General features: G+C 40.6%; 2 protein-coding genes across 2 annotated transcripts in view; both read right to left on the bottom strand.

Annotated features, from left to right (window-relative positions):
* ppp2r5a (protein phosphatase 2, regulatory subunit B', alpha isoform) overlaps positions 1-17,546 on the bottom strand; it is a 42,406-nt gene extending 24,860 nt beyond the window's left edge. Inside the window, exon 1 of the mRNA XM_080048029.1 lies at positions 16,458-17,546. Coding sequence (XP_079904155.1) covers positions 16,458-16,605 — 148 coding nt within the window. The 5' untranslated portion in view covers positions 16,606-17,546. The remainder of the gene's footprint in view (positions 1-16,457) is intronic.
* Positions 17,547-18,288: 742 nt separating this feature from the next.
* dtl (denticleless E3 ubiquitin protein ligase homolog) lies at positions 18,289-26,580 on the bottom strand. The gene is made up of 15 exons (XM_080047385.1): positions 26,427-26,580; positions 25,386-25,523; positions 25,194-25,286; positions 25,040-25,101; positions 24,751-24,871; positions 24,412-24,477; positions 23,721-23,836; positions 23,408-23,481; positions 23,190-23,296; positions 22,993-23,097; positions 21,194-21,306; positions 20,986-21,075; positions 20,310-20,433; positions 19,206-19,891; positions 18,289-18,931 (listed from the first exon to the last, which is right to left on the bottom strand). Exons 1-15 carry the CDS (start codon positions 26,476-26,478, stop codon positions 18,866-18,868), a joined length of 2,013 nt encoding a protein of 670 aa, XP_079903511.1. The 5' UTR covers positions 26,479-26,580; the 3' UTR covers positions 18,289-18,865.
* Positions 26,581-26,602: the final 22 nt, after the last annotated feature.

Raw genomic sequence — 26,602 nt, 5'->3', positions numbered from 1 at the left:
AAAACATACACACGACAAAACGCCAGATTTAGTGACACAAACAGGAAGTATGATCTCAGTTCTTTAACCACAGCTCTGCAAAGAGAGTTTGACGGAAGTGTGTGTGGAATTGTTTAATAAACCACAAAACAGTGCAATTAAATAGACAAGCTGAATACACAAGAGAAAGACACATAACGAACAGAAAAATGACGGTGAATGCAGTGTAGCACAGAGAAAGGTTAAGAGTAAGTTGTCTGTCCGACAGTAATTCATAGGATACAGTGTGTCAGTTATCAAATGGCGCAGTTTTTAAAAGACAAAGAAAGGTCTCTTTTGTTTTATGTCAAAGTGCTTAAAGGGGGTTAGCCCTAGAAAATATCTGCTTCAGACTAATGTTACAGTATGTTAGCTGAGCTGAGCAGGAAACTAACAGTATTGTTTGGCTGCACTATAACTAGCTACATTTATATGAAATACCAATGCTTACTAGACTTAGCTGCATTATATTACTACCTACTTGTCTGGTGGTAATAACATTGGGTACCTGCCAAGCCTAATATGGTGTACAACTTTTCTTTTTTTTCTTTTTAAGTACAGGCCACTACAAACACTGCATTTTAAATACATGGCCCAAGCAATTTTCAGTGTTGTGGCATTTCATTTTCTGACATTTTCTACAGGCACATTTCAAAAGCTGAACATTAAGTAAATTAAGTCATAAATGGCAAACATTAATAATAATATCAATAAGGATTCTAAGGTTTATTCGCTATCCAGATACATGTGAATAAGGGTCTGTGTTGCATGCTCTTGGACACATATTGCCCATTCTGACCACACATGGAACAAGTGCGTCACTGGATGTGTTGATGAGTAGATCTTGTGCTACAGCCTAATACTCGCCAGATCTTAACCCAACAACTGAACAGCTGCTTAAGAATATGAGCCAAAGTGTTGCACAGCACCCTCGAACATCACCCTCAAAACGTAGTGTCATCCCCAAATTAGTACTTACCTTCATTCATATCTGTGAATCTTGCCGTACTAGAAACTCCTATTACTTTCCTAACTTGATTTATTTTACCACAAATCTCCACACAATGACAGAGCATATTTTCATGATAAAACATTTGCAAATGTGTTAAACAAAGATGGAACAAAGATGTGTTGGATGTACATGCAGCATCTCTTTACAACCTTTTAATGCGAGACTGCACATTCAGCATAGATGAATATTGTTTCTTTTGATCATTGTTGGAAACTCAGTGAAGCCCGTTTGAGATGTGCGTGCAGACACAGGCAGAAAACAGGTAATACAGAAGGCTGTGATGAAAACTTGTGAATCCAGTGATTTATAAGCATGAAAGCTCTCACTAGTATGCACAGCATTTAAAAAAAATCTTGGGTGTTTGGGAGCTGGTGGGCCTCCAGCTGAATGACTTACAATCCCTAATGAATATGTAGTGTAGACAGTGTGCTATACAGCTTCTGAGAAACTTCCATCCAAAAGCATTGAATAAAAAACAAGTCTGTACAAATGACACTTAGCCCTTCTTTCAGTTACACAGCCAGGTTCCCAGTACAGATCGGCCTGTATTACGGGGTGAGTTTGAGGACTGATGCCAAAACACAACCACGAACTACAGCAGAACTATAATAACTTCTGTGGAGTTTAGACAAAGATTTTTTTTTAAAGGACATTATTCAGAAAGGCTTAGGCCATACAGTTTCCAATTAATGCGAGGAAGAAAAAAAAGCTAAGCTAGGGAAGCAAAGTCAAAGTAGCTTGCCTTTCAATAGACTAAAGAAATAGCTTTAAAAGTGGCATAAAGTTCCCAAAATTCATCAATGTGAAATGTTAGGAATCATAAGCCAATTACGTATTTGATGTATTACCATCAACTGTGCCACCATCTCTACCATTGTGTCCTTGAGCAAGCATTTAAACCTAGCGAGGCCCCCTTCTGGAGTATGGTGTAAAATGGTATACGTGAAAAGACAAATCTCAATAGATCATTGTGTTAATTGACCAATAAAGCAATTTAAAGATGAAGTAAGTGATTTATTTATGTTAATTTAAGTGTGAAATCGCTCTTTATTCGTACAGTGATCACTTATATAGTGTGCACGTTTCATAAAGCCGATCTCTCAGTCACTCACTCTGCATGTAATCGGCAAATTAACTTTTTGGGGATTCCAAAACTGGTATCCAATCAGAAGAGAGAACGCTACAAACCGGCACCCGTCTCAGTGCTGGTGCACGTGCAGAGCGACAGATGGGTGAATGTTTATGCGCCTACAATGGCGGAGCAGGTAAAAATCCTTACCAATGTCTGTTTTGATGGTTTTTATCATGTTTTATCACATTTATGATTCTGAGATGATACTAGATAGCTAGCTGCTTGAAGACCGCATTGCATTAATGTGGTGACGTAGGGACGAGGGAGGGGACCGCTAACTGCAGTAACTGACAGGAAGTTAGCTAAACTGACCATTCCGCTTACTGAACCTTTAACTTAACTTGATAATAGAAAGGCATACAAATAATCTACATAGCTGCAAACTGAAACATGCAAGGGGGCAGATAAAAAAACAACAATGCTAATTTGTTCTGAAATGTCAAAAACAGCACCAGAACTTTCTCAACATAACAATATCAGCATCGTCACAGTTGAAATGTGTTGCATGTGAGAGTGAGGATGGTGCAGTTATGCAACCATTTTCCATTGGAGCATCCCTAGTTTCACTGCCCCAATGACTGATGTGTTGTGCCCTGAATAGTGAATAGTGTTCTACTGCAGTAGAGGGCAACAGTCAAAAAAGAGAAATGGGGTGCTGAGTTTGTGGCAATCAATCATTCAGTTTCTTTCTCAACACACGCAGAATAACAAGACTTGTGTCTACATTTTCAAGTATATATTTTAAAAAGATACTTACAATAATAGCCGTTCATATTGATAACAACCTGCAGCATAAGGAACAGACATTTAAAGGTGGAGTTGCGCTTGTTGTCAAAATCACTTCAAATCAGTGAATATCATCTCCTGACAATCAGCTATTTGTCCGTACTGTGTGCGCGCTGAAAAAAAATCTGGTGTCAAAAGTACACAGCCTAGGCTCTGTAAACTGGTTTGTAAAAAAGGGTACGTAAACAAAGGGGTCCACCGTAGCTAACAACATGCCTGTTTACAGAGCCTTGTGAGGAGAATATTCATTGATATTAAAAAAAAAAGAGATTTTTCCAGAATCGCTGACTGCTATGTGCAAAATAATATATTTTTCATAGCAATGAAATATGTTACTGTGCAGCTAGAGTTGAGTGTTTGATAACCAATGTGCAGCCAAAACAGCACTAAGCATCTACCGTACTTTCCGTACTATAAGCCGCACTGGACAATAAGCCGCAGGTGTTATAATGTTTAATTACCATATGTAAGAGTTTGTGCACAGAGGGGATTGTCGGGAAAGAGATGGCTGCTTGAGGAAGCTCCCATTTATTAACATTTCAACAAACAAGTTGCATATTTGTATAACGTACGCAAGTGTTACCATTTTGTGCAATAGTAGCTATTAGGGATGGGCACGAGTGTTTTCGCTACTCGTGTGATCGCTTGCATTCCTCGAGGATCAATCGATTCCTCGTTTAAACTTTTTTCTATTTTTAGAACGCAACGCATCTGTCTACAGAACAACGGTTGACCGCAATAAAGCGCTCAATGCTTATGTCAAACAGTCACAGTTGCCATATGATATTAAGGATTTATTTTCCACAAGTTTAAAACACATTTTCCTAACTGAAAGTAATTAAATAAGCGGGCCACAATTTAAACCGATCGAGTAGGTCTGCGGTGGAGAGAGAAAAAAGAGAGAGAAAAAAAGCATGGGTTGTAGTTGGCTAACAATCAAAATAGACATTTAAAATAAGAAGGGCAGCAAATACAATAAAATTATTGTCCTACAATTTAAACACATAGGCTAAATAACTCACCAAAGCAGTAGAAGTAGTAGTATATCCAACTGTGTAATGCTCACTCCTGTCCGTGACTAATTACCGCGACTAATTCCTCGTTAACGGAACGTTACACGGGTCGGCTTTTGAATCTCAATCCTATATTTCATAATAAAGGCTTCTTAAATGTCGTTTGATCGAATGTGCCCGAAGTCAGCCTGGCTTCTTTACGTGACTTTCCAAGTTTTCCAGCACCGCATTCAGCTCCGCGGTGCTGTGGAGACCACACACTGGCTGCGCTGCACGGAGGTGGCAGTTATTTGCGGTTTCTGTTTGACATTACAAAATATTTAATTTTGTTAAACTTTATATCCGTTTTGTGCCGTTTTGTACACGTATATAACATCTTAAAATAGGGGCGGCCCGCCGGCCGGCCTAAAGGCTACAAACACTAAAAAAAACAAAAAAACGATTTTCCTCATCCACCAATCGAGATCATTTGAAACGAGGAGTACTCGATTACTAACGCCCATCCCTAGTAGCTACAGAATATATACTGTGCTGTGTAATAACAGGGTCGAAAAACGGGGAAAAAGTCGCGGCTTGTAGGCCGGAAAGTACGGTACTCAAATCCAAAATGAGGTTTAAGAGAAGGAAATTGAGTCAATGTAATAACATATTTGTAACTGAGTTAATTTATCAAATTCCAGATCTGCTACAGACTAATGTTTAAATAGACCCTTCTGACTGTTGCAGCAGGGCATTCGGCTCTAATGCTTAAGCACAACCATGACAACAGAATTGTAGTTGGAACATATTAAAAAAAAATGTCCATGGTAGTAAGAACACTGGTGCTCTTGACCTATTCCCGGATGAATATACAAAAAACATATTTATATGATACCGCTGAGTTCTGAAGCTCACCAAGTCAAAACTGCTTTACACTCAGCTCTGCCCTTTTGGTGCCTAATCAAGTATAGCCAAGCAGAAAGAAACCAAAACAAACTGCAGCAAAGAATGCAGGTTAGGTGACCTCTGCACAGTGATGATTCGGCCTGCATGCAATTTGTCACTTAAGACCCTACAAGTTAGCCTGGAAATCCAGACCCACATTAGATTAAGGTGACTGCAACATTGTATAAAATACATAAAGTTGTAATAAACTGGAGGACAAATGTGACCATTAATGCACGACATGAGTGATGCCAAGTATTTCACGCTGCATCTGCAGAACTGGTTGGGTTGGTAAGATGGTACCACATCATGTGCAGCTAAAGACTTGTTTGGAGTGCACATACAAATAATGCTGCCACAACATGTCACACCACCAGCAACCAAAAGGTCACTTAAATAATCTCTTGAACAGTTTTACTCACGATTGAGATTATTTTAAAATAACTACAACCTGCAGCACACTCTTCAATGCAACATGTACCATTTCTTCACTTGATGAACAGTTTAACAGTGACTAAAACCTAAATGAGGCAATTAGACAGAGCAATAAAAAAAAGGGAAAGTACAGCAGTTCTACAATGATTTCAAGCCTAATCCTGACACCAACATTTTTACTGGCCTGTCATTCCAGAGATACTTGCATACATTTTCTCACACTACCGCTTTTGTCTAAAGGGGACGCCAACGTGCCATGTTACTCGTAGTGGCTTTAATCACTTAAAAATGTGCAGCATATGGTGTGCAACTGAGTAGGAGAGCTGATTCAATAGTGCGCACACCGGCCACTTAGGAGCGCTGCATGGGACTGCGTAAGGGCAGTTGTCTCTGTCTTGGAGCAGCTGGGGACACACTGAGGCACGGGGGCTGCATGCATTCAAAATGTTAGCCTAAGTATTAAATATGTAGTAGGCCTACAGTGCTCTTTATGATAAAAAATACACGGCACAACATTCAGCTTAACATTTTATTTATTTTACGCACTTTTTAGATGTTAGTTCCTCTTTTAATGTGTCATTGATCGCTTAAGCGAGCGATTTATTTCCACCGTTAACCGGCACGTTTTTCCGATCTGCTGGTGGAGCAGGACGGTGGGCGCTCTCACAGCTGATCATTGCCAGGTCGGCTTGTGCAGCTGACGGCCGGGCTGACCACTCGTGCCAAGCGCATGCTGTCATGCAGTAAAACGCAAAATGTGTTATTTTTAGTTTTTAAAACCCTTTTGAGTAGTGCTACCTACGTAAAAGGGCCAATACATTTTTCATCATTCAAATCTCTGCAGACGTGTATTTATTTTGTGGGGACCATTATCGGACAGTTGGTGCGTCTTTTTCTCCTCTACCACTTATATTATGGCCGCACCTCCAGTCGGTGTTGCATTTCAGAGCAGCAACACGCTTTTTTAGTGGCGATTTTTGAGTCAAACCACTTTTCTTCATCTATGAAAAGAAATGGCGACCTATAATTGTATATGCCAGCTGTTTTATAGCATTTGAGCGATAGTACTGATGTAAACCTAAAATGCTAAATCCTCAGCTGGAGATCGTTTTGTCAACACCAACGCTGTTGACCGCAGCAGTTATTTCCTTCCTAACTGCTGCCTTCTGTTGTTCTTTGATGCCGCTTGTAATGCGCCGAAATGAAACTCTTTTTTTCTACTTTCACTGTTATTCTGTCAATTTCTACTTCAGAGAAGTTCCTCTTCTGTGCCGTAATGCGCATATCCATGTCGTAAAACCTCTGGGCGAGGGCTATAAACTGAGAAAATATAGGGGCGTGATACGATTGTTTTCAGCCGCCGCATTTATCAATAATGGCCTGGCGTACGCTGAGATTGGCGAGATGCGACTGTTTGATAAATTCCACGAGATACCTGGTGTGGGGAGGTATTTGCGCCAGAATCTGTACCAGTTTCCACGCAAGTTTGATAAATGAGGGCCACTACCTCTATAGTGACTCTGAAACTTGAACATGTGTTACAGTTCCTGAGAAAGATGACTGTCAGGCAATCTGGCCAAGGGAGGTCAGGGAAGTGCACAGAAAAATTGTGAAGAAAGCTGGTAGGCCGGATGCCCCGGCACTTTCCTATGTTTTGCCATGGTAGTAGATTTCAACACGTCAAGGTCTGCTTTAAAGTCATGGACTCGTCCATTCCAAATGGCCCCGTAAGAGCACATTCACACAATTCCTCTGTTCAAGTTTAGTATTCTATCTATGTCAAAGGAAAACAGCCACAGGTGGAAAGCCCAACCCTTTCGAATAATAACAGAAGCTACAGTGGCCTTCAAGGACAAGAACAATTCTAAATTTTAAACAATGCACCTGAAGACATTCCAACTATGACACTTTCAAGATGGCGGCACTAGGCCTTGGTCCAAAATATGCAGAAATATGGACATATATGAGACCCTTTCTAAGGGAAAAATAAATAATAAAAAAAAAAAATTCAACTATTATGCACTAAATTAAATGTACTTATGGATATTATAATTACTTTCTACAAAATCTACTAGGAAATAAAACCCACAATTCTACACACTGCAGGTTTAATTTAATAAACAAAATGACAACTCAATTTGTACAATTCAATAAACAACTATATATGTAATGGAATCATACCTCCTGACCATTTTACCAGTTGAAAAGTATTGAGAAATTAAGCATCCATTTTATTTCTGAAGAACCATGAATAGTTTTAATTTTGGAGCAAAATGTAAATTTAATATTTTGGAGGTTTGAAAAAAAAAAAGATATTTAAAAATGCCTCATTGTGCTCTAAGAGATTGGGAATTGTTCTTTGTTCATGGAAATATGAATGAAAATAACTGGCACTGTAATCAATAATGAAAATAAAAGTAAGTTGCAGCCCTAGGCAGGGTTCAACATAACTTTTTTTTCCTACTGGCCCGCCGGGCCAGTGGATCCGAGTTTTACTGGCCCCTTGTATATTTTCACTGGCCCTGCACACACTTTTTTTTTCTTCATAATTTAGTGTCAATAATTATAATACCTGTATTAGAAAAATAAAGAAAGATAACCAGATCTAAAGGGAATATCTATACTGTAACAGTATATATATTCCCTTTAGATTTGGTTATTTTTCTTATAGTTAATTATATGAAATGTTGATATTGCTCATACACATAATATAAAAACTAGGCAAACATATTGAATTAGAAGCCTACAACTGAAAGTATGTTGAAAGAGTCGGCCAGTATTTTAAAGTCCAGTAGTTTGATGGTTGTTTGTATTCTTGAATTTGGGCAGTTTAATGAATAGTTCACCTGCAGAAGTCATGTTCAAACATAAAAAAAAAATAAGATATGAAGGTCTGATCATTCTTTGTGGTGTGGTAGGCTGTTTTTATTACTTTCTCTATATGCATTAGGGATGTGAATGTGTCGACCGAATGACCGGTTTTCCACTTGCGCTCAAGTTGACTTTAAAAATAGAATAGAAATCCGAAAATCAGTGGGTTATGCCGTTTTTTTAAATGGGAGATTTCACCGTGTATGTGAGTTCACGTCTGGTCGTGAGCGCGCTGCAGGAGTGTCACTTCTCCATGAAGTGGCAGCTTCACATAAGAGTCCGGTGTGGGACCATTTTTTCAAACTATTGATAAAAAACAATGCAGTGCAAAATATGCAGCATAAGTTAAACGCTCGTCTAAGACTATGACGTTAAATCACCTTAGAAACACACAATGCCTTCGTCCGATCACAGCAGCGTTTCACCGTGTGATCTCGGCAGCGAGTGAGCCGCTGCGCAGATGAACTGTGGTTTGTGGCTAAAATAATAACCGGGGATATTCTCCCCGTTAGCGATTTCAATGGGAAAGACTTCCGCGATCTGATTGAATGTCTCGAGCCTGAAAACACAGTGCCAAACTGCGCGACTATAGGAACTGTACAGTGAGCGGAGTCCCTCCGTTCGTTTCTGTCTACAACCGACACAATCACCGGAGACGCATTCACAGCGTTTAAATAACGCCTCTCATTTGTATTACCATTGGAGCTTGGATGCAAATACTGTAACATTACGGCGGCAGATAAAGGAAAAGCGCAGTTATCATTTTCTGCACACCTCTGCTGTGGGAAGAAAGGGGGCAAAGCAAGTCGACTCGCAGGCGGACGGTAGGCAGCTCTGCCAACGGAGCGAGAGTGCACCCGCTTGTTGCTCTGCCTGTCAAAACGCCCACGCATCGGTTGTCCACTGGCCTTTCATTAAAAAATATATTTTATATTAGGTTTATTATATTGAGTCTTAAATAAACACTGCTTTCATTCCGACTCTCAACGCGCATTTCAATGAACCATGATGTAGTCTACAAAAAGATACTGAACTGTGATTGGCCAGTCACTGGCCCGGGCGGGACAGTGACTGGCCAATCAACTTGCCCTGCATATGATTTTACTGGCCCCGGGCCATCGGGCTATACGTTATGTCGAACCCTGGCCCTAGGTATAGCCAGCGTAAGTGGCACTGCACACCCTTCAAAATATGCACCATTATATGTATTAGCTAAATAATTTATTCTGGTATGGTACAGATTTCAATTTACGTCAATAATAACAATAAGTAACAAATGGTTTGGACAAAAAATAACACCAAATACAAACAACACTTATTGTACATAAAACTTCTAAAGAGGCCAATTGCAGCAGAGATAAATTAGTAAACTATAATATCACATAATGTACAGCATTGTCACAACTTCCTGCTTGTTAAACAAGTGAACACACACTTCCTTTTTATAGCTTTAAAAACACAAATGTGCATGCTACTGAAAGATTAGTGAAATGATAAAGACAGGCAGGCCCAGATGCTGAGGCAACATTCCTGCGAGTATAATTAATGTTTGAGAATCTGCTCTGTATTCAACACATTAGCTTAAGCTGGGATGGGGAAAGAAAAAACACTACTAAGGCACTCTTGTCTGAGTCACTAATGAATTGCTGTGCTTATAATAAAGAGCCAACGGTGGCAAAGAAATGAAGCAGGCCACATCCAAACTTTTTACCTTGAATTAAATGCAAAAGTTATAAAGCAGTTAACGTGACAACGTGTAGCAAATACTACACAGTTTTTTACTTCAATGAGCTATATATGAAATGTTGCATCTACAACAGCTGTGAAGCAAATAACTTATAAGATTCCTATAAATACTGTACATTTTATTCCAATTAATAATATATATGATCTCAAAAATGTTGCCTCAATATTTCAGGGTTCTAGAAATCATCTGTGCATCTGATGGAGTAATGCACACTGCACAGTCAGGTAAGTGGTGTGGCCTCAATACCCCTGCAGTAAGCAGTGTGCTATGTGCATGTGATTGAGGAATACCATATATTTTCAAGTGTACTTGCATGAAATCTGGTTGTTTTAGTCAAGATTATGCTAAAATATATTTACCCCAACAACAATAAAATCACTGTTAAGGTCAAACCTTAAATTTTGTTAATTCCCGTATAATCCCTGTTTATTCCCAAAATTCCTGTTTATTCCCATTAATTCCTATGGAAAGTTTCGAACTTTAAAAATTCCCGGAATTTTGCAACCCCATCACAGTAGCTTTGCCCCCTTATTTCATGGAAATTATATTTCGATTTACCATCTGCCTGCAGACGGGACAGGAACATATTGCATGGCTCACTACTGTCAATCAATATGCCAATTTTGTTTTCCATGAACATGGCAATGATGAGCTATTGGTTAATAACAACTGGCTAAAATGGAGGTACTTAAGCAGCAACTAACATTTTGTTTTGTTTTTCTGATTAATAACTTTTGATTTTAGGTTTTCTAACGGTCCTCAAATTATTTGCTTGGTCTAATCAACAGTTAACAAGTAAACAAATCCTTCTGTAATAACCTTCAGAATGGTGCTAAGAATTATAATGGAAAGTTTAGTAATGAAAATTGCAGTGTAAGATGGTTTTATAGGAGAAATAAACAGACAAAAACAGACAGGGTTTAGTAAAATAAACACCTAAAAGTAGCTACATTTTGGACTTCATTTACACTAGTATGAAAAAAATTATAGAAGCAAAAAAGACAAATCTCAAAATTGACCATTGCTTAAAAAAACTAAGTTTTGCATGCCTTTGCCTTAAGACACCAACAGCTAGTCAATGCTTAATGAGCTCCAAGTGATTAGCAACATACATAAACTGGTGGACCATCACTCCTCTTAATCCTCATGGAGCATTGAGCCTTGGTCCTGCTGGTAGAAAAGGCTGTGGTCAATTTTGCACAACACAGAGGCCGCTAATCTGGTTATAGCAAGGATGGTGATTAGCTTACACGTGGTTAAGCAACAGCAGTAAGTAACAGTAGCTTAGTGTTAAGCATGTTTTTCCATTTTAAAATGAAGGGATAATACAAACCAACACATTGGTTTAAAGAGGAAGTGCCCTAATTTTACTAATCAAAGTCTGTTTACAGGTCCTGAGGATTACAGCATATGTGAAAAGTTGTTAAAAACAAAACAGTTGGTGACACCCCAGATGGAGCTGCATAAAGTCTGATCAATTTCCCCAAGTGATGTGAATGTTTGTTTAAAAATGATACAAACAAATTACTTATGAAGTTATAAAGTTATGTTATTTTTTTTGTGTGAGTTTGTGTGGGAAGAAGTAGGCCTAATGAAAATGAAAAAAATCAATATTTGACAGTAGCCTAATGTGTCTAGGCAATTGGCAGTAACCACCCGACCACCCAAACGTGTAAGCTACAGTCTCGTTAGAAATCACTGCTCGTTTCAAGCAATTTCACTGCAGTGACAGAAATATCAACCTAAATGAGGCAATGTCTGTATTTGGAAAGTAAAACATTTCCCTGGCTTGCACTCAAGGCTTCTGGCTGCCATGGCAACAATGTTGGTCTCTGAGTGACTCATCTTTTCAGTGTCTTTTCACACAACAGGAGCTATAAGCACTCCAACCTCTCCATTTCAGGATGCAAGAAGCATCTTTGCGTGTTTGTGTGTGTGCAATCTCTTAGGATCTGAAATGTACTGGCTGCAAATATTTCAGTGCTAAGTCTAGTTACTCTAGGAGTTATAATAATAATGCTGTTAAATTGAACACAGTTACTCAGCATGTGTTCTAATCAAACTTCATTTAAAGTGGATATTTTTGCATTTCAATATTGTGCTCCTATCGCTTTCAGGCCACTATACTGACTCAAACAGTGTTCAGCTGATGCACAATACTAACATCATTTTGTTTCCATGTGTTCAACTACTGCACTCACGTTCAGCAAAAAGCAAAAGTTCAAACAGTACATCTTTACATACTGCAAGCATGGTCTGCTCTGCCTGTTCATGAAGCCTACTTCTAACAACACACTCATATAGTACTGTATATGAATCATGACAAGCTTTGGGAGCCAACATAGCATCCCCTTCTCTCTGGAGAAATATTGCCAGATTTGGGGGAAACAAGAAAACCATTTCAGACGGAAGGGTTTATAATATGCAGCAATGAAATCATGTAAATAAAATAAAGATAGACGCTAAGGCTATCACAGCTCAGCATAGGACAGGCTCCGATAGTGGTTTGACACCTTCATCATGGCGGAAAATCATAGGGCCCTACACTTTTATTTATGGTATTTAGGCTACCTTACCGCCTCCTCATCAATCAGCCTAACAGCTGGGCACAAAATTCAGTACCCCCGCTGCTGCATGTATGTATGGGAAACACTGGCAGAATAGTGACTCCCCTTGTGTCCGACTCCAGACAGTTTCCACTGATCAGGAGTGGACAGCTGAACTCAGTCAAGTCATTACAGTGATCATTTACAACTGTGCAGGAGAAAATAGCAAACCCACGCATCACCATGTGTCTGTGGTGAGGCACGAGAATCAGTGCAACACATGTTCATTTCACAGGAAATTACACATTTAGTGTTCAACACATTTATAATTTTCCAGTTACAGAGTCATTTCTGCTCATGTATTAATGAAGCCACAGTGTTGTTCGTTTACTGCGGCTGCAACAGAAGGGCATTGACATTTTAGCTTGCAGGCCCAGTTATTCCAGTTTTTTAAAGCGCCAAAGTTTCTCAATCTTGTCACGGCGTATGTCATTGCAACATTTTCTTATTATTATTCATTAATCAGTTATCATAGCTATCATTCAAATGGGCTCAACATTTGATGTGAATTGTAGCTCTCTTGCAAATGTTCCTAAGTGATCCAAGGAAACAAAAATTCCAAAGGCTGTATGAGTCTTTCTTTTAATGAGTGGGTGCTGTTCATTGAACATGTCCTTGTACATCATGCCAATAACTCCTTCACAGACAGTTAACACTTTCCAGCTCTGCCAGTACTTGCGACACTTCACCACTCAGGAAAGCTCTTTTCCTACAAAATACAAATTAATTAGTCAAATGCATTGAGTTACAAATACACCGATCAGTGCAGAATTTCTCAAAGACAAACAGATTTGTATAACAAAATAAGGAGGGCCAAACAATTTGATCAGCTTCTGGCATTGCTGTAATAAATCAATACTTTGAAAAAAGCATGAAACTTTAGCTTGTAATAAATGAATGCAAACACAAGATATGACTGACAAGTCCATTTTGGACAAACTCGACCGAGTGATCAGCTAAATAATGGGCACCGTCTAAAGAAATCAAAAATAAATTATTAAATACATATTTCCTTAATTGTATAGAGCAGGAACTACCATGACTAAGCTTAAATCGCCCTCAGGCATTTAATAGAAGAACGTTGGATAATTTGGCTGTCGCTGCTTGTCAACAAAACAGAGTTGCTGCCGGGCTGTTTCAGGCTTTGGTTTGGGAGAATCATACAAACGATTTAATCTCCTGCTGGAATCTGCTCTCTGTATGCGTCATAAGACTCAAATTGAATTACACAATTAATTTTCAATTATCAATAAAATAAAAATATGATATGATAGCAGTCACTGCTGATGCCAATTCATCCATGACATACTTTTTTTGCAGTATCTTCAACTAAGAAGTTGCACCACGTTCCAACTACTTGACTAGGCAAGTCTTTCCTCCTGTAACGTAAACATCGCTGATACGCTGTTGAGGCTTGTCTGCATAAATGTGAGCAAATAAGTCACAGGATTTTATGAGCACATTTTGAATTTGAATTTGAAATTTTAAGCCGTTAATAAAAAGGCAAGGGATGGGTAGTTTTAGGGGGCTTTCACACCTAGAAGACCGCACAAAGGACTATTTTCTTCAATCCCCTGTATGGATTTGATCTGCGTAGGTTTGGTTTCACGTTGCAGTTTTGCCAGCGCGCTAAATTACTTTCCATGACATACTCATGTCCTGTGTTTATCACCTACATGGGCCGCGTCTCCCCATACTGGCCATTGATTGGTTTTTAGATGGGTGTGCGTCTGACAGTGTTCTATTCAGTTTAAATGAATTAATTAAAAAAATAAGATGTTAACAGATTAATTTCCTGCAGCGCTGTATAGACAACAAACACCTCCAGCTTTGACTACAGTTGTATAAAAAATAAATTGCCCGTATCCCGTCAGCAACCCCCTGATAATACAGCTCGGCCGTCAGCGGCTCATTTCTTCTCTTTGTGACTGCCAGTCAGGACTTCCTGAAGCCTATAATCGGTCCGAAAGTTCGAACCTAGACCACCTCTTTGGACCAAGATCGGCCTGTTTTGTTCGGATTGCGGTCCACAGGAGGTTTCAGACCTGTAATTTAAGTTTGTATCAAACAGAAAAGTCCAGACCAAACAAGGTAGGTGTGAAAGCTCCCTTAGTTAACAACTAAACTTTAATGTTAGTGTGGGTCAGAATCAGATCTTATACCCATTACTGTCATATAGTGTCTCTTAATATTCAATTTAACTAAAATATACTTAAGATTATTAGACAAAGATAAACCAAGAGCAAAATGCAGGATTTCTATTTCTCTGCATTATCCAACCCAATGTAAACCATAAAAGATGTATGCTGTACCACAGTAACTTGTTTATACATGGTGTAAATGCACGCATTGTTGTGAATGGAAGCTAAAAACACACACACACACACACACACACACACACACACACTTGTAAGCAGACTCAGCTCCTGTTTACCCACAAGCTAGAGGAAGACAGCCAACGGGGATCTAGTCAAGAAGTGACCAGTTTTTGACAGGAAGAGCTTAGACTGTTTTAAGTATGACATGTTTATTAGTACAATATTTGGGGGAGTGGGACCAGTTGTGTTTTGGATTCATACACACACAAAACTGCTTACAAAAGTATGTCAATACACCACAATGGGCACAGATTATCATTGTATACTTTAAGTTTATAACAATCATGGTTGTTTGAAACAGCCTGGAGTTCAAAATCCAAGTCCAAAATATACAACACAGTTCAAAGAGTAGATGTCACGCAGAGACTTGACAGGTATAGAGAACGGACCCCTTGATGTGGTCAAATGCCAAGCCTTATCAGACCTACAACCCACGTGCCCAATACCACCTACAACAAGTACTGCATCAACTGACAACACACTCTCAAAGTTTGATACTGGTCACCCATATTATCCCAAACACTGTCACATTTACCTTCAGGGTTAAGATTGAGCCTTGCAAGCTGCAACAACTAATAAATGGTAATCATCAACAGATAGTTCAAAATGTTTTACGTGCAGCACTGTGGTAACTTTCAGCCTTGTTAAGTATAGCTTCAGTATCAGGCTTGGTTGGTTTGTGACCTGAAGGTTGCAAGTTTAAAGTCCTAGACTTGCTAGGATGGTTTGGATAATGTATTGGAATGAATAGGAATGAGTGAAGCCAGCTGTAAGTTTTTTGGTTGAAATGTTCCAGCAGTTTCACGTGTTTGCACTAGAAACAGCTTTGCAACATCACAAAATATAAACCTGTCAAGCTGCAGAGAAAAGATAACTGCATCTTTTTCCCTTAACTTTCTCAGTTTTCTCTTTACTTAAACAGTCAACCCCAACATACAGGCACGACAACACAACCAACCCTTTCTATGTTTTAGACATAGTGGCTCCATACCATAGCCACAGCACAGACTGTAGTCACTTCTATGATATGGAACCATCCACAAGACCTAGCCACAAAGTATAAATCCTTCACAATCTATGGATATGCCTCTGCATGTCAATTCCTCCCTAACTGCTCTGTAAAAAAGGACACCTTGTCATTTGGAAGTGAACACAAAGCAACTGTTCTGAATGGAAACAAAAACAAACCCTGTTGACAGACAACACTCAATATTATGCAACACAAACAGAAGCAACAGACATATTTTGACAATGCCCTGTGGTCAACCCTTCCAAGCTGCTTGTGTAGAGGAAATGCAGCATATAAACTTAGAAAGCGTTTGGAGGTGTGTCCACAACTCTTTTGACCACTGTGTTTACCTATCTAGCGAGTTTCAACATAGTGGCTTAAGACGTGTGCACACTATTGAATGTAACATTCAATTGGTTTAAAATTCTGGTTACAGGCTTGCTCAATTCAGCACGTCAGCCGTGCACATACACTGGTCATGGCAGCCTATTTTTAAGCCACAGACACTTTCATCCTCTTACCGTACCTTTGAGCTGGGGTAGCGTTGAAAGCTCGACTGGAGCTGTGTGAGTGCGATACTGCGAAGAGCCTTGGGATTTCCGCTGTTTCTGGGCCTTCCTCATGGACTTTCTCGTAAACCCGTCCACCTTCTCGGATGCAGAGATGGCCGACATTTTGATGCATAAACTGACTGAAGACTAAAGACGAGCAACGGTTATTCCTAGGTCATACGCAAGGTTTCCTCTTCCGTTCGCATCGGCACAAACAATGTGGAGCAAACTGCACGACTTGAAGCTCGTCCCCCTGGCCAAACTCTTTAGGTTACTCTGTATGATCCAACATGGTCGCTCGGTGGTAGAGGGGGGATTAGATTGTGTCCAAAGACTGCATCATGGGGGTAACTTGTTTTCTGAAACACTGGGGAATGTCTTCAATTGACGAACGAAAAAGCCAAACTACAACTCATGACATTGTCCGCAGTATAAACTGGAGTTACAAACATAAGATAATTATCACTTAAAATGACTAAGTACTGGTGTTTATTTTACTGATTCTTCGTGTTTGCAAAGGGTATACCTGTTGCAAAATGTACATAATACATTGTCGTAAAACAAAAAGTTATATAAAGTCCTTATAGTGGCAAACTGCTGTACGGCTAGGCTGCCAGCTAATGTAGCTAGCTAGCTAGCTAGCTGGCTAAAATTAGCTTTCGTTAACGTGTGCTACTACGACAAAACCGTCTGCACCGCTGTTGAATGGGGGGAGGAAGTTACGTAAAATAAGTTGCCCCATGAAATTCACGGAGTCCTTCGTTAAAACACCAAGTCCGGGTGCTCAAGCAATGCTTTTTAATCCAGTTAGACTCTTCCGCTGAGTGTGTTTTCAGAAGATCGATGAAGTTCAATTTTGCTCGACGACTCTCGTCACGCACTCAAGAGTTAGCGGCGTCCACACTCGAGTGACTGTCTTAACGACATTCCTCGCTGACAAAGAGCGATAGTTTGGTTTCCGAGGCCTCTGGAACCACCGAATTCGACAAATTTGTGGATGTCGTGCTGAGTATGCGGCCGCAGAAACACTCCCAGCGCCGCCGCTCAGCCGTTGACTGTCTGACTTCGCTGTTCGCTGGACTGCGGAGCCTGACAGGTTCACGTCACTGAGCGACAGCCTGCAGTGGCCAACCACAAGCAGAGAACAAAATTATCTGTAAACTTTTTACACCAATCAAGTTGCGGCAGAGAGCGGGCTCTGAACACGTGACATGTGAAAACAAATACGAGACGTTGTACAGTTGAATTAGGAGTGGCCGCTGTAGTGGAGTCAGACCATAATCAAAACATAAGGTCTATATCAGCTGAACATGGTGTACTATAGATGCATGAACTTATAGTTTCAATCTGTACACATTAAATGTACATAGTCCAATTAACAGTATTGTATTTCAATTACATTCATTTTAATCTTCCATTTTATATTGTTGCAAGAAGCTAAACTTGATGGAAAAGGCAGCCTTTTAACCGTTTTTCTAAATTACTGAAGTATTTAAATTGTATTATTTATAACTATATATCCCTTTGTGAATTACAAAAAGAGAGAAGTGACACTCAAATAAGGGTCACAAGAAAAACAACTTTGTAAACACCACATTTTTTATACAAGAAACACAAATCAAACTGATAACATGCAATCAACAGCACCGCACTCACTTTGAAAACTATTTTCAATTTAATAAAATCTGACAACAGCAAATTTGTGTCAATTAAATACAAAGGAACCAAGCAATTATCAATGGTTATTTTGTACATAAAAACAACTTAAGCATTTGCTCAAGAAAAATACATTTAGCAGAATGTTATATGTGTAACACAGAAAGAAAAAGGTCAAAAATCATGAAAAAACCCACTGAATAAATGGACCGATATATATGGGTGGAGTTCATACCGGCTCAAAGTTGGGTTCAAATGAATGTTTTTTGTTTTTATTTTTTTGAATCCAAAATTTCCACACCAGCAGACAAATATTCTTATCTGCATTGAGTATTAATACATGGCCAACCTACTTGTTTTGAATATAAATGAGTCTCTTAAAGATTTCAGGTTTGAGTAAATTGAAAGATTTACTCAGCAACTTGGTTTTACAAACAGGGATTCTGCACAGCACAAGATAAATTGTGTAGGAGGCAACTGCAAAACCTATGACCTAATACCAATAAAAACAGATCAGCCTTTAAGGATGTGAAAACCGTCTTTCACAGAATGGCGGTTTTGTCGATCTCTGTGCAGCGCAGGTCCGTGAACTCCAGTCATCTGAACATGGAACAGTGGATTTTAAAGGCTTACCGTGTGTGGCTTCAGGTAAAAAAAAAAAATACTGAAAATAAAAAAAATATAGCATTTTAATCTGAATTATGGAGCATCTGACTGACACAAGGGGTCACTCCAGAGGCCCTCTCTTGAAATACATGGAGATTTTCTTTGTGGCTTGTGGTGAACGGATGGTCTGAAAAAATAAAACAAGAAGCAGAGAAGGTCAACTGCAAGTACTTATTTTAACAGCTAGAAAACATTAGCATCGATCTTTTTATTAAGGCAGGTTTCCTCTGCCCTAAAAAAATTATAGTTACACATTGTGGGAAGTACGCTTTCCAGCACTCGGTTAGCTTAGATTCATTCAAAGACAAGAAACAGGTGGAAAGGGTCTACATTTTAGACCAGGCTTCCAGAAGCTTTAAATTGGCTAACAAAAATAAAAAAGCAGGGATTATTGTGCTCACCGGTGAAGCTGACATCTTGCCGTCTTGTTTCTTAGAGGCACTGGGGCTTCTGGGAGTACTACTAGGGCTTCCTTGACCTTTCCTCATCTTTTGGCCCATCGCTGACAACCAGTCGCCGGCTCTGGGAGAACAATTCTCCTTGCCGGTCTGTTGTGACGACGAGGCTTGTTGCTTGTTGTTGTTGTCCTCTGCGTCTGTCCTCTGTTGACAGTCTGTGTGAAGTCGGCTTTCCTGAGCAGTGCAGCAGATTCCAGACAGGGTCCGGCTTCTCTTGGCCGCCGGGTAGAGTTCAGAAACACAGTGGCACTGCTCGGTGGCCCTGCAGCTGACGGGTGGCCCCTCGCTGGTGTCCAGCCTGCGCTTGGCCCGCCGCTCCGTGGGAGAGGTTTTGGCGGTCGCCGGGCTCTGGGAACACGGGCTCAGCACCCGCCTCAGCAGAGGGCTGAGCGGAGCAGGGGAGATGCCATGGCTAGGGGACAGCCACTGTTTGATGGAAGACGGGGGCGTTCTGTGGCGCATGGTGGCAGACTTAGCGTTCTGAGAGGGGACAAGTGAGGTGGTGCTGGAGGGCAGAGGCAGGGAGGCTCCGCTGGGCGCACAGGCAGCCAACTGCGGTGAAGCCATGCCCCCAAGACTCTCCGTCCTCTGGATCTTGGCGGGCGTTGTTTCAGCTCCGGTTGAAAGCCCTTTACAAAAATCAGCAGTCCTTGTTAGTTCAGATGTAAATACACAATCTAACATTTTGCATGTTACTTTATTAGTCAATGGCTACATTGAAATTTGTCTGCATATCCCCTCTCAAGATACCACACTCTTGGAAAGACCCTCGTGCAGTCAGCCCCAGTGCAGCGCCCCTGGAGGAGTTTGGCGTTAAGTGCCTTGCACAAGGAAACAATGGTGGAGATGGTGGGCACCGTACATGTAATACCAGCCACCACCACCTGAACCAGCAACCTCATAGTTACTGTTCAGCCCCTCATTCTCGGGCAGTACCGCAGTGATTTATAACATAATTCTCAGGCTATGGTATGGCAAAATTTATGAAGAATAAAATAAACAATAAAAGACATGGTTTGTCAGTTAATGGCATTTGTGAAACCTTACTTGAGAGAGATTTAGAACGTGCCCAGCCTACAAGGTTGGCCTCTCCCACTGAAGACTGCACTCCATCCATTTCCCGGTGAAGCCTCCAGATGCGTATAGTGTGGTCATCCGAACAGGAAGCAATCTGCCAACAGAACAGTGGGGATTATCTTCCTAGCCAATCAAAACAGCTCATCTTTACAGCAGGCAAACAAGAAAACCTTGGAATCAGTGGTAGTTATTGCAGAAGAGGAAACAGAAATGAAGATTACTGTAACCCTGACTATAGTACATTTATAGACCATAAAGTCAACAGGAGCCTGACGCAGTGGAGGGATCGCTATACATTATCCCGCTTATAACAAGGATACTCACTAAATAAATGTATTAATTGAAGCAAAAACAATTTTTTTAGAGGTTTTATTGATTTAAAAAAAAAAAAATCTAACAGTACAAAACAATAGCCTGCTACGTTAGGAACTATGTCCATAGCAGGGTAATTATGTAACTTTGTGGCCTATTTATCAGTATTGATATGGCAGGAAGTGATCGATCAGAACAATGTCTGTAGGTCCACAGCAACAGTAAATTATCCTTGACTGCGGGCATTATCGAGAAATAATTGCCAATAGAATGCCGTGATTTACCTATCATAACACAGTATTTAACAGTGCCGTGTCTTTTGTGGCTTTCTCACCTTGGTAAAATCGGTTGGGCACCATGCAACAGATGTCACCTCCTCACTGTGGCCCTGGAGCATCATGGGAGGATGTTTAGGGTCAGAGATCTGAAAGGAGAAATTTGATTTTAAAAACACTCAAATAAACCACGACCATCACAGGAAAAAATATACAAACACAAAACAATTCCCATTTGCATATGTCCAACTCAAATAGGGGCCGTACCTTCCAGATATAGGCGTTATTGTCACTTGAACCACTGGCCAAGAACTGGTCATCTGGGCTTATCGTGGACTTTATATAAAATGAGGAGTTCTGATGGCCACTGAAAACCGCCACTGTGGAGGCAAAACAAACAGCAAGATGAGAAGAATCACTGAATAAAGTTGTTGAGAAAAACATGGATGGAGTAAAACAAACACATGACAGGAACCATAATGAGTTGCAAAGTTTTAAAGCTCACATATTATGCACTTTGCTGTCAATTTTATATGGTCTAAGTAGTCCATAATACTTATTTTTTTAGATGTTTGCTGAAAAACCCGTTCAGATCATTTATTGTAGCAAGCCTCTATACCCTGATTGTCCTCTGGTCTCAGGATGACCTATATTTGTGCGATCTGGCTGGCCCCTCCCACCTCTCTGCCGGGCTTTCTTTATATGTCCATGGGGCTCTCCCACCGTCTCTGCCGTGCTCTCGCAATACTAGAGAGACACTGCGTGACTGCGAACACAGTGTTTACCCGGAGCTAAGCCATAGCTGGTTGCTTGTCCCAAAGCTAATAGCTATACACCAGTCAGGCAAAACTACCAACAAAAACTATTATTTTAGTTTCACCGTGTATTATTTTTAGTTTCTACCTGTGCTTTTAAAAAAAGCGCAGGTAGCTTCCTATCCGTTATGTTATTAAAAACGAGGCATTATTAGACTGCAAGGGGAAAGCTAAGTTAGTGTATTAGGAGCAAAACTTGGTGCTACAACCGAAGCTACATGGGCGCTAACGCTAAAAATAAGACTCAAGACGATTTAAACCAGTGAAAACAGTAGCTTCAAAGTGTCATTTCTACAGGAATATCTTCCCATCCTTTGTCATGTTAAAAACGAGTCATTTTCAGACTGCTGTGGGGAATATAAACAGCGTGTTATGAGCAAAAGCTGGTTGCTTTCCTATCCGTTGGGTTATTAAAAACGAGGCATTAATAGACTGCTGTGGTTAAGATAAATTAGTGGAGTATGAGCAAAAGCATTCTGTGTTGGTGTATGTAACATTCAGGCTGTACTAAGGGCATCTTGTCGCTTAGCGGGGAAAACAACATGGCTGTCGCTCGGAAAATTTTCCATCGGATCTCGGGGCCGTGGACCAATAAGAAATTGGGGGGTGGGGTTATCATAGACTAGTGCACGGTGGACGTTTCTGGGGGGGAAGCATGGACATATAAAGAAAATATGGGGATGTGGCTGTGCCGACTATTACGTAATAGTCGGCGAGAATTCTGACTGGAGTATATTGGGGGGGAGGGGTGGGGGTTTCAGAAAGGGGGAGAGTGAGAAAAGGAGAGATTGTTATTTTTTTTGATATTTTGGCAGTCTCTAGGCACACCGTGGACCCATGGATATGTTAGAACACATTTAAAAAGTGCATTTAGCATAATATGTGACCTTTAAGTGTAGTGTAGGCCATAGTCCAGTGGCAATAAAATGCCTACACAACAAGTGTCCACTTTATAATGTAATATGCTTCAAAATGGCTGCCTGTATTGCATTGTGAGAGGAATAAAACAGCGCATGTGGTGCTGATCTGCACTTCAATTAGGTGTCCACATCCCTTCAGGGCTTCACATATTCAAAGCTCTGACTGGAAATTATAATATGTTTATACAAAACATACACACAAAGCATCAATACATTTCCTCTATTAAACTTTTTTTTGGGCAGTGAAAGCAAACGACATATAGTTTGCAGCCCCCATCTAGTGATACTCAACATGTAGCATGTCGGAGTCAGAGTCGGAGTCCTTGTTTACCTGGAGCTGTTTTTACTCCGCTGACGTCGAAGGTGTAGATGCTGTCATCGGTACAGTTGCACATGACGTTGGATCTGGAGGAGTCCAGGACCAGCCCGGAATAACCTGCAGCGCATTCAAAACAACACTCAGTTCATTCTGGTCACCTGAGCATTTCAGGTAAACATTATGCCCTGTATGTACCGTGCTAAACTAACCCAGTCGCGTGCGCGTGCAGGAACCTGGGTATGGGTACGTCTGCAGTGGGACAGGATCCTGACGGTGCGCGGTGTAATTTTTCCTCAGATCCCAAACCTTGACCACTCTGGGGTGTAAGAGGGACGTAAGAGACAAATCAACATACAAATAAGAAAAAAATGCATGTCTTTTTGGAGTGACAGTTTGTTTTGCGTGTCAGGCACAAGTGGTGTCTTACCCATCCACAGCCCCCGAAGAGATGAGGGTGTGCTGATCCCGAAACAAAACCACTGTGACACTCTGCTGGGTATCCTGCGAGAGAGAGAGAGAGGGAGAGAGAGGGAGGGGGAGGGAGAGAGAGAGAGAGAGAGAGAGAGAGAGAGAGAGAGAGAGAGAGAGAGAGAGAGAGAGAGAGAGAGAGAGAGAGAGAGAGAGAGAGAGAGAGAGAGAGAGAGGAGGCAGTCAGATATCAGCCTTCAGCCCTGCACAAGCCTCAGATGCTTTTCATTAAAAAAAGAAAGAAAAGAGGGTAGGTTGGTGGAGAAACTCACCACACTGGGAGCCATGCCGCGTGCACTGACCCGCCTCTTCTTAATTTTTGTGGAGGGGTTGGTCTCTGCCTTGTTGTGAGCGCCACTGATCTGCTTCACCTGTCTGTAGCAACCATCTGAGAGGAAGACATAAAACATTGGTTGCGTTCCGAATCGTATACTCTTTCTTTTTTCTATTCTACATACTACATCCTACGATAAAAATAATCTAGTTAGGATGCAGTAGGCATACTATTGGGACATACTTTACTCTCTTATTTTATCATAACATTGCGCCTTGAGCTTGCCTCTTGCTTTTATATCCGTCGCATCCCCGTTTGTTTTCATATGGAGGCTTCGTCGATGTTACGTCACTTCACGTGCGCACTGGATTGTGGGTCAGAATCGCCCAAATAGGATGCACTTTTCAACACTAACAATCTTGGCTGCATGAAGTAGGACATCCGGGTACTTCTAACCATCCTAAATCTGGCCATAAGAATCGGGACATCCTAAATCTTTTTTCTACATACTATATAGTAGAAAGTATGCGAATCGGAACGCAACCATTGTTAAAAAGACACACAGTGACACCCCGACTATTGCACCCGCGATGCTTCAAATATTCTATCATTTTATTTAATTGAAACACAAGTACGGACGAAACACTCAATATCATACAGAACAAAACTAAAACTTTTGTAATTGATACCTTTTTTGCTGCACCTGGTGTCCCAGACCATTATGTTTCCATCTCTGGCCCCAGTGCAGAACACGGCTGTTTGGTGATAGAGGACAAAGCATCAGTAATGCAAAACGATATTACAGTTACATTCACATTTTTTCCTCAAATCATTCATCAACCTACAGTACTTAGACATGAGTGGTTATTAGTCCCATACTATAAAGTCAGGACACCTATAAAAAGGTTAATGACTGACAATGAGAAATCCACACCATCAACACAGTGTTCTCTGGTGCCTTTTAAAAGGGAAGGGAAACTTAAGTTGTAGAAGTAGTAGCAGAAGTATTGATTCAGTGTGTAGCTTACCTTTCTCCTGTGGTGCGAATGAAACAGACTTGAGGCTGCAGAGGTGACCCTTGAAGCTGCCCAACAACTCCCCTGACATCACGTCCCACAACCTGGCCATCTGATCACCGGAAGCAGTCACCTAAGGATGAATAATAACCAGATACACTTATTTTCAGAACAGATCATGGGGAAATACACGTCATAACCAGGTAATGTCAGTATTTGAGGATATAACAATGTCCAAGCAAAAACATAAAACATCGACAGTCTATAAATGCATTATGGAATGAATTTGAGTTGCACTTACTAAGTGAGGCTCCCCCGGTACCCAGGCTATGTCAAAAACAGCGTTCTCATGAGCCAGCCATTCTGCGAATATTCACACACGATTAGCCACTGTTGTATTTTCTGATAATGGATAGAACTGTAAATGAGAAGGAAAAAAAAATCTCCACACTTACCTTTAATGAGTGAGTTTCTGCGGCTCTCCGTGTTGTAGATTCTGACAATGCCTTCTTCGTTTGCCACCGCGAGGATGTTCTGCTGGCCCCGGGCTGAGGAGAGACGGGAGAAGAGGGGTAAGATGGGTAAGTGGCAAGAAAACCCCCAGTGTTGGATAATGTGGAGGGGTACTTAGGTAGTGGTGGGTTTACCAGAGGAGAAAGCCAATCCAAACGGTGGCACAGAGTCACCCACGTTGCCGTAAGAGATGTGTTCGTCATGTCGCACGCACTGGTAGCCTTCCAGCAGAGAGCTCAGAGGGTACCTGGGCCACAGATCTGCGAGGAGGGCTGGGAGGGTCAAAAAAGACATTTACATTTAGTCAGACATTACATGGAGATATTGATGATCAAGTATTTCCTCTTTTCTGACTGTCTTTCACTGGCATTCAGAGGTTCAACATGGACCATGCTTGACTAACCCTAACCCTTTTAACCATAACAGTGAAAATCACTAATAAAAGTCTATACACTTGGTATGATTATTCATCAACTAATATCACATCTTTACCCAGCGTTTGATTGACCAAATTATTGATTACAAAAGGAATTTCTTATTATCTAAAATAAAACAAGTAACTGCAGAGTTACTTTGTTTTCTTCATTGTCAGAGTTTAGCGTTGGATATAATGTGCATCAATGGAACCTGTGCTCTACAGGTCATTCCTTTAGACATCAACTTAATTGTTTAAATAAAATTTGCCTGTGTTTGTATAAATGTTCTAATTATATATCTTTTAGCGACCCATATCACCCAGAACTAAGTTAATCTTTACAATGAGCGTCTTTTGTAAGTTTTCACTTTAGTTTTGATACATAAACTTTACAATGCTTTTATTGAGGTCCACGATTTGAGACATAGCCAGTGTTGATCAATCGCACCAATTGTGTGGAATTGAAAAACAGATTATTGGTGTTCTACCAAAAGGCCAACGTTGAAGAACACATCACGTAGCGTTACGTTAATCGTTTAAGCGCAACCATTTTCTAATATTACATTACATTGCGAACTGAATCAGAAAGCATAGGCCTGAAACGATCCTGCGTTGTGGTTATTAGCTTCAACTCCAAACATAAAACAGAAAGGTTGATAACGTTTTTCCATGTTGTTAAGCTAACTTCTGGTTGTCATTAGCGGTGAAGATAGCAGAAAGAACAGTCTTCCTATGGTTCCAAACACATCGATTATCTCACCATTCTGCCTCCGTCTGCCCACTCCCCGGTCAACGATCGAGCGGAAAAGCATCTCTAACACTCCAGTAGAAGACGATCAGAAAAATATATTATCAATAATAACACTGAGATGTTCAGATGGTGAGCTTGGTGTATTTTTCCGTGCTGCGGCTGCTTCTTCTCCCAGTCTTTCCCGC

This window comes from Ammodytes marinus (genome assembly GCF_949987685.1).
Source record: "Ammodytes marinus genome assembly, chromosome: 19".
NCBI lineage: Eukaryota > Metazoa > Chordata > Actinopteri > Uranoscopiformes > Ammodytidae > Ammodytes > Ammodytes marinus.
This window is presented reverse-complemented; position numbering and strand designations above follow the sequence as displayed.